Source organism: Sorex araneus, chromosome 3, assembly GCF_027595985.1.
Source record: "Sorex araneus isolate mSorAra2 chromosome 3, mSorAra2.pri, whole genome shotgun sequence".
NCBI classification, from domain to species: Eukaryota; Metazoa; Chordata; class Mammalia; order Eulipotyphla; family Soricidae; genus Sorex; species Sorex araneus.
In genome coordinates this window covers 200,510,705-200,519,437 of record NC_073304.1, presented here as the reverse complement: position 1 = coordinate 200,519,437, position 8,733 = coordinate 200,510,705, and the positions used below count along the sequence as shown (strand labels likewise).

At 55.7% G+C, this 8,733-nt stretch overlaps 1 protein-coding gene across 1 annotated transcript; it reads right to left on the bottom strand.

Moving 5' to 3' along the window:
* Positions 1–349: 349 nt before the first annotated feature.
* FNDC8 (fibronectin type III domain containing 8) lies at positions 350–6,134 on the bottom strand. Its single transcript, XM_004608581.2, has 4 exons — positions 5,926–6,134; positions 3,721–4,090; positions 1,146–1,379; positions 350–502 (listed from the first exon to the last, which is right to left on the bottom strand). Exons 1-4 carry the CDS (start codon positions 6,132–6,134, stop codon positions 350–352), a joined length of 966 nt encoding a protein of 321 aa, XP_004608638.1.
* Between the last annotated feature and the right edge of the window lie 2,599 nt (positions 6,135–8,733).

The window sequence follows — 8,733 nt, the reverse complement described above, 5'->3', positions numbered from 1 at the left end:
ACCTCGCTTCCTGCCATGCACGCGCACGGCCACCCTGAAGAACTCGGGAGTGCTGAGTGACCTGCAGTTCTTTTATGGGAGCTGGACCCCGCCCAGGTCTGCAGAAGGGGCGTAGCGGCTGGGGCACAGGCTGGGCTGGGCCGGCCTGGCGCGGGGTGTTCTCCAGGCAAGTGGGATTCCTCTCGAGACTCAGCCTGGCCCAGCCCGCGGTGGATGTCCTGCCGCCAGGCCCGGGCGGGCAGGGTGGTCAGCGGTGCTCTGCAGAGTGTGGGTGGTGGTCATGGTTCTGGTTCCTGAGGGCCCTGGGTCCAAAGTGAAGGTGGGTGAGGGGGCACCCCGGGGGCCCCGCCTAGTAGGGGTACAGGTACTCCAGGTCTTCTAGCCTGCGCATGTCCTCCATCCCGATGGACACGGTTTTCCGCTGGGGTTCCTTGCGCTGCACGGTGATCTGGATCGGGTTGTTCTCTGGGAAGCTGTTCAAGTCGGTGGCCACAGTGGCAAACTGAAATCAAACGAGCCAGCCCATCAGCACCTTCCCAGGCTTCCCCCGGGGCCCCTTTTCTAGCCCCCTCTAATCTGCTAAGAGTGCCCTTCACCTTAACCTTGAGACCTACTCACAAGAGGAATGGGCCAGAGCCAGGGGTGGACTCTGGTCTTCCCCAGGGGTGTTTGCAGAGTGGTGTGTTTTCAGGCTTCACCCCCTGCCTGCCCATTCTCAGGCTCCTCGCTGGGGGCCCTTGACTTGGTTTGGCCCAGCCTGCTCACAACTGCTGGTACTAAGTGAAAGAATCTGGGGCCAGAGTGATAGTATGGCAGGTAGGGTGCTTGCCTACCTCCTGTACTATCCCTGATGTCCCTTGTGGTCCCCCGAGCACATCCAGGAGTAAATCCTGAGTGCAAAGGCAGGAGTGGGCCCCGAGCATCCCTGGGTGTCGCCCCCCCAAAAAAAGGAAAAATTCTGCAAATGGATGTGACTGAACCTATTTGTCGTCTTGGAGCCTGGTGTGGCCTAATCCCGTCTCCCAGGATGGCAGCAGCCTGGCATGGGAACTGATGGCCTCTCACCTAAAGGGAGCCCACAGGGAGCTGGGGCGGGCAGGTCTAAGGGCCTTACCAGTCCCCAGAGCCCCCATCCCAGGTCTTACTTTGTAGGGCTTGCACCACTTCCCCACCCCGGCTGTGTTGGCTGCACGGACAGTGAGGCAGTAGCTCGTGTTTGGCTTCAGCTCCATCAGCTTGACTGTGGTACCCAAGATCTTGTTGAAAATCCAGGGCCGGTTCTTGACCTTGAGCTGCTCGTTGTCTTTCCTGGCCACCTCCTGCAACAGGACCTGGTAGAAGCTGACCTGCTGCTTGCCCACGGCATAGGTCCAGGATACCTAGGGAAAGAGAGCCCCGGGGAGATTCTTGAGAGCTGGCTAGCCACCCTTCAGCCCAGCCCACCCCCCTGTGTGTCGGAAGGCCCCATTCTCATCCCCAGCCTTGGCTGAGAGCCGCAGTGGATGGGCAAGGGACTCGGAGACGGGAAGGGACTTGAGGATAGGAAGGGACTCAAGGGACAGGAAGGAACTCAGGGACTGGAAGAGATTCATGGGAGAGAAAGGACTCGGGTGGGAAGGACTCGTATGGAAGGGACTTGGGGATGGGAAGGACTCGGGATGGGGAGGGACTCAGAGGCCACGTGAGGAAACCCCAGCCCCCAGCACAGGCTTCTCCCAGGGACAGTCCCCTCCTCTATGCATACCCTCTGCCTTCCACGCATCTGGACTGTCAGTCAAAGGAACTTTAGCAACTCGTGGGCCTTGCTTATTGTGCCTGGGTCTGGTTTCCCAGAGGGCTGTGCAGGTCCCGGGTCTCGTTCAAACAACAGCTCCAGGACTGCCGTCGGCTTTGTATTACCAGAGCTGGGACCAAACCTGGCTAAGGGTCCAGAGCGTTTCCAGAACCCTACAGACTTGGCGCTGCTCTCCCTCCTTTTATCTCCCATGTCCCATTTCTCCCCCACCCAGGCCATTAGCTCCCAAACGTCTATCACTATGAAAATACTCTACAGGACTTGTTAGAACAAGTCCTTTGGTGTAGATCAAATGCAGCCTTTGCAGGGTTGATTCCTGGCACTGCCACCGAGAGTGACCCCTTAGCACGGTCAGGTGCCGCTCCCAGATGAAACAAATTGGAGCTGGAGCGATAGTACAGCAGGTAGGATGCTTGTCATACACATGACTGACCCAGGTTTGATCCTTAGTACCCCATACGGTTCTCGAACCCACCAGGAGTAATTCCTGAGTGCAGAGCCAGGAGTAAGCCCTCAAAAAATAACCCCAGGGCACAGATTCTGGCTCCCACCAACCCCTACAGTATCTGGGGGCGGGCAGCAGGATTTAAATTCTAGTGAGCTGGGTAATAAAGATGCTGAGAGACCCGGGCCATTGCCCTGGTTCTAACTGCTGGTCCATGGATCAGGGTGCAGCACTGGTGTGGGGTGCAGGTTGACGATGCTGCTCACGGCCCTCCAACAGTGGGGCTTCAATTCTGGCTTCCTAAGTGACGGCGTGAAACCTGTTTGCCACCTGATACAGAGCTTTGCCCAAAGCTGTTCTGTATTGTTACAGAACATAAAAGTAAAAAGGACCTCGAGGATTACTGCCAGTATGAGATGTAAACTGCAATAAGCAAACTTGAAAACGTGCAGCCAAGGAGAGGGAGGGGAGGGGAAGGGAGAAGGGGAGCGGGGGATGCGGGTGGGGAAGGTGACACTGGTGGTGGAGTCTGTGCTGGAGGGTTGTAATCCTGAAACAACTCTGAATAAATATGTAAATCAAGGTGCTTAATTAATTATTTTTCACCTGGAGGATACTGGACCTCAGAAAAATGCGCCCAAACTAATGCCCTCCCTAACTCCCGTCCAGCACGCTCGGATGGTGGATCTTCACACCCTGGACTTAATCAGAACCATCTGGGAACTGAAGTGTCAGCCCACCCGAGACCTACTACAGGAGAGAGAGGAGGCTCAGGAGTCTCATTTGCATTTGTTGCTTGGGGGCCACAGCTGGCAGTGCCCAAAGGCTCGGGGTTGCTCCCGTCACAGCCTGCAGCTCAGGGACCTTGGGGACCAACATGAGAAGGGGTCCAGCGCATGGAGCTTGCACTTCCAGCCTCTTGAGCTCTCCCCTGGCCCAGGGATCTCACCAGTTTTGTTGCTTGGCTTTGGGGAGGGGTCACACTAGGTGGTGCTCAAGGGTCCCCCTGGCAGTGCCAGAGACTCCGGCATGCAAAGCACCTGTTCCCTCTCCCCAGGAATCCCATTTCTCGTGAGCATGTGAGAGGAAGAGGCTTCCACATACCCCCAGGAACCTTGGCTATTGCCGGCGCCCCCACCAAATGCCTTTCTCCCACATCTACAAGTTAAAACCTTGCTTCTGTGGCCCAGCTCCGATAAATACCAAAGGCCCCCAAGCTTGTGTCTGCACCTGGAGCTCATCTTCCCCTCCGACTCCTGGCAGCTCCGCATCCAAACTCCCGACAGCACCAGGCCCCTTCCAGCTCACCCTGGACTCCCCCCTACACACACACTGTCTTCCAACCCAGACACTAAAGAGCAGGACATGGTGGGAGGCATTGGCACACCGTCCGTGGGACTCAGCCGGGCATGGAGCACGGGGAGGGTGGCAGCCCGGAAGCCTTGGCGGGACGCACGCGCAGGGAGCAGAGGGAACCCACCACAGCTGTGGAGTCACTGACGGTGTGTTCGCAGATGAAAGGGGCCTCGGGTACGTCCATGATCACCGAGGACTCTGAGTGCGTGGACGAGGTGTCCGTGTCCACCTCGGGGTTGTCGAGGTCCAGCAGGCCCCCAGGGGCAATTTGAGACTTGGATGGGCGGGGACAGAGGGCCAGGTCCCCCTTCTCTGGGTCCTTGGTCACCGAGGATAAGCTGAGTTTGTTGAGTTCGCCTTCCAGCATCCCCGCAAAGAAGCTGCTGTTAGGCTGTGTGACGGTCAGTTTGATGGGATTCAGCAAGGAGGACGAGAGTGGGGAGATGCTGGTGTCATCGGAGCTGCATTCGGAGTCCTCCGGGGGCATCAGTTTCCTGTGGCGGGGGCGGGGGGAGCACAGGCAAGGGGAGGAGGAGAGGACAGCTCAGCCCACCCAGGAGGCCACCCCAGCCTTAGGCCTGCCTTAGCAGCACTCAGGCACCCTGGGGCAGTGCCTCCTGCCCAGCCAGCACTTAGTAGTGAAAAGCACATGTTCTCTCGCCAACTGGGACCTGATGAGGAAGCTGCTGAAACCAGCCTTGCCCGTGTTTGAGAACCAACTCTGGGAAACGCTAACCAATGTCTTTTTCCCTCTTGGGTTCATACCTAGCACTGCTCAAGGTCCGTTCCGGCAGTATTCAGGGGACCTTATGATGCAGGATCAGACCCAAGGTTCCTGTGGGGGAAAGCATACACTCTGGCCTTTTGAACAGTCTCTAGCCCGTGTAAGTCCAGCATAGTACAGTGGTAACGTGCTTGCCTTGCATGTGGATGACCCAGGTTCAACCATTGGCACCCCAATGTGGTCCCCTGAGCACAAAGCCAGGAATAAACCCTGAGCACTGCTAGGTGTGGTCCACCCCCCCAAAGAAACTTCTTAAATGGGGTGCAAGCACCGCCAGGAGTAATTCCTGAGTGCAGAACCAGGAGTAACCCCTGTGCATCGACAGGTGTGACCCAAAAAGAAAAAAAAAAAAAGTTAGGCATTTTGCTGGGTTTCCCAGCAACAAATATGGTCCCCTGAGCACCACTAGGGGTCACTCCTGAGCAGAGAAACTGGAATAGCCCCTGAGCACAGCCAGCTGTTACAGGCCCCAAACCAAACAAATTTAAGAACATTTGTGGGGGGGATGGGGGGCTAGGAGGGGAGAGGTGGCACACCTGGCAGTGCTTGGGGCTTGCTTTTGGCTCTGCACTCAGGGCTCACTCCTGGCAGAGTTCAGTGGACCACATGGGGTGTTGGAGATCAAACCCAGGTCAGTTGAGTGTAAGGCAAGCAAGCACCCTCCCTGCTGTACTCTCTCTCCAGCCCCAACAAATCTGAGCACTTTAAGACAGTGATAGCAGCACAAGAGCCAAGCACGGGACCTTTCTTGGGGTGGGCTGTGTGTCCCTACACAAGTCACACACCCGTGACACTGTCCATATCAACCCACACCAACACCCCTTCCCTGGCTCCAAGATTCAAATACCACCTCGTCCAGGAAGCCTCCCTTGGCTGCAGTCCCATCCAAGCTATCCTGCTGCTCTCCTTGCTGGCCCCTGCAGGGGTACCCTGACATTGCACAAACAATGCTATTATTACTATCTTATCTATGTAGCTGCCTGGCTCCTTGCCCAGACACACACCTAGGGTAGGAGCTCCCTGGAGGCTCGCCCTGCCCTTGACAACTCTGGAACTGAACACTGGACTTGATGTTCTGCAGGTACGTCCAAGGGTTTTGCGGAAGGAAGTGAAGGGCACGCAGCATCACGGAGAGGTGCAGTGACCCTCCACCCAAGTAGGGCGAGGAGGGTCTTGGGGAGGATGTAATCAGGGAACAAAGGTACCAAGAGGGGGGATTTGAAGGAGGAGAGCTAAGTGGGAGTGAACTGGAGCGGAGGAGGTGTGACACGCTGGGAGAGGGGAGAGCTTTGACCTTAGACACCGCAGGATCAGGGGCACGCAGAACCAACACCTCTGACTAACCCCAGAAGGCATTCCGGAATGGGAGACCCACACATCCCCAAGAGCCCCTCTGGGCTGAGAATCCACATTCCGAGCTGTGCAGTGCTACTGCCCAGAGACCAGGTGTGGGTTGACGGAGACCTCGGCAGTCCTGCCTCTATAAATGCCCCCCTCTCCCCACCACGCCCGACCTGGGAGGGGAGGAACAGATGCAGGACTTACGGGAAACTGATGGAATCTTCCTTCGAGCAGTTCACCAAACTGCCCCGCGAGGAAAGTGGGAGTCCCTTGGTGGTGACGGTCCTTTTCATAGTCTTGGGGCTCTGGCAGTGCTTTGGTATCGGCTCCAGTGCGTTCTGGACCTGGGGGTCTTCCTTCTTTACCGTGGTCTGCTCCCCGTCTCCCACTTTGCACGGCACCTCGGAAGCCATTGCGTCTGTTCAGGGACCACAGCCTCCACCCTGCAGGACAACCAAGCTGACAGGAAGCAGAGAGAAACTGGGGGCCTGGGACACACCCTGAGGGGGCCGCGAGCTGACTTCATAATCATCGGAGCGTAACAATCAGGGGCCAGCCCCGGACCTGAGGCGACCCCTGCAGTGCTGGGCGCCAGCAACCCCACGCTTTTGGGAACGAACATCTCAGCCACTGAGCACGTGAGCTTGGGCACTGCCTGGACAGAGACAGCTGCAGAGTGGGAGTGGTCTCTGGGGGTGGAGACTGTCTACACCCGCTCAGGCTCTGTCCCCAAGAAGCTCCAGGCCCCAGGCCCAAGACGACAGGGTTCAGAGGGTTTTTAGCTCCAAGTCAGCACCCAGGTTCCACAGCTCCAATTCGAGATGGGCCACACCCACCCCAGGGCCTTCCCATCTAAGGGACAAGGGCACATCCTGCCCAACTGCCAGCATGAACCTCTCACTGTATCTGGTCTTGAGGGGGACGGCCCTGGAAGGGAGAGGCTTTGGGAGCTGGTGAGGAGGGTCTGTCGGGGTGTTGTGTGAGGGACACTGCCTTTGGATTATAGAGACCTCCACATTACTTTTTTTTAAACGAATTTAAAAATTTTATAAGTTCACAATGTTTGATTACATTCAATATTCAAACACCGATCACACCACCATTACACCTTCCCACCACCAAATTCAGGATGTTTTCATCTCAAACCCCAACCCCTGTCCCAAAACACAACTGAAACAATATATTTTGTATTGTCTGTAATGAAGAACTGCTGAACATGCTTACAAAAAGTGTTCATATAGGAAACAGTGTGAAGATTGTTCTATTTTGGCAGGAGCCATTAAGACTTTCTATAGGATATCACTATCATGTTAATAGACTTTGGGTGATGTGAGCTTTGGTATATATATATATCTGAAAATATGTATATATGCATATATATTTCCCTCTATGATTTGTCGCCTACTATCTGAACCCCATCAGATGTGGTGTGGTAATTATGGAGAATGGGTAGGGAGTGTCTTATAATGTGTCTCACGGCCTCTTTTGTCCAGGAGTATGTTTACTCATATGTGAAGTTTCTCCCCAGCGTGTGGGGAGAGGCCTTGAGTGTGGTGGCAGTTGGGTTGTAGAGGTTTTTGGCTGCCAGAGCTGGGTCCTTTAGGGCGGGGAGGGCTCTCACTTGCCCCCCTCTGGGGCACCCCATGGAGACAGCCTGGCACAGGGTCAGGACACTCTGCGGTGCTCTCTTTCAGGAGTTATAGTTTATAGTCCCTGGGTCTTAACCATTGATGAGATTACATGGCGCCGGGGCAGTTTGTGGGGTGACTGCCAAACTACTGGAAAACTGGGGACCTGGGGGGAGGAGGCCAAGTCCCAATCCAAGCAGGCCTAGAGCTCTCAGTCATAGGTTCCCGCCTACCTCTGTGCTACCAGCCTTAACTGCGTCTTTTGATCTCTTGAGGTTTATGGGTCTCTGAAATAAGGCCAGTAAATGAGCTTATATAGCTGAGCTGGAGGTGGTTTGTCCGTGTGTCTCCCACATTCCTAACTTTTGGCCGTTTAATTTATTGGTAAACTTGGCCCCAAGTTGTTGGGGTCTGGCCAAAGGCACAGCAGCAATTTTGGGGTATCGGGAAGTCTGAAGGCACCATCGGGCTGCTGATGCACTTGCCCCAGAGGTACAGGTTGACCTGCTGTTACTCCGCTCTTTATTTATTTTTTGCTTTTTGGGTCACACCTGGCAATAAACAGGGGTTACTCCTGGCTCTACACTCAGGAATTACCCCTGGAGGTGCTCAGGGGACCATATGGGATGCTGGGAATTGAACCCAGGTTGGCCGTGTGCAAGGCAAACTCCCTGCCCGCTGTGCTATCACTCCAGCCCCTGTGACTCTGCTCTTAAGGGCTGTGTAACCTTTGGAAATAGACCTCGCCTTCCTGAGTCTGTGAAATGGGCATAGAAACAGTACCTATACCTCCCTGGATGGAGGTCATAACCCGCGGGGTCAACATTCCACCTCCCCACCAGCATTCTGGATCGAAAGGTCCCATAAACTACCCATCCAGTCCATCTCCTTTATCATCTCTCTATCTAATCCTTTGGGATCACTTCTGGCGGACTCAAGGGACCACATGGGATGCCAGGGATTGAACCCTGGGTTAGCTGCATGCAAGGCAAGTGCTCCACCTGCTCTACTATAGCTCTGCCTCACACCGAAATAAATGTTTTTATTTCTTCCGGGGCAGGAAGAAAAAAAAACCCACGAGAAAGCACCAAGTTATATTCGTGTGTGTGCTGACATTTTTTATGGGGATCAGGATCAGTCCTCTACTTCGGAAGGATCTGGAAGAGTTGAGCCCTCTGCACCGTTCTCCTTTCTCGCACGGGGAGATGCAGCGCGGTGGCTCGAACCTGCGGACCTCCGCTGCCCGCAGCGCTCAGGACTCCAGGCGGGCGCCAGGAAGCTGCGCGTGCGCACTCAGGGGCGAGGGGGAGGGCGTGAGTCTGCGCGCGGCGGGAACCGCGATTCACCGCGCGGCCGGCAGAGGGCGCTGCAGGTCCGGCGCTGG

Bases quoted from the DNA above. Each gene is read 5' to 3' on its own strand.
- FNDC8 (XM_004608581.2), bottom strand. From the start codon at position 6,134: ATGGCTTCCGAGGTGCCGTGCAAAGTGGGAGACGGGGAGCAGACCACG. The intron at 1,380-3,720 runs GTGGGTTCCCTC...CTCTTTCCCTAG, and splicing joins TCAGTGACTCCACAGCTGTG to GTATCCTGGACCTATGCCGT. The intron at 503-1,145 runs GTAAGACCTGGG...GTTTGATTTCAG, and splicing joins AGTGGTGCAAGCCCTACAAA to TTTGCCACTGTGGCCACCGA.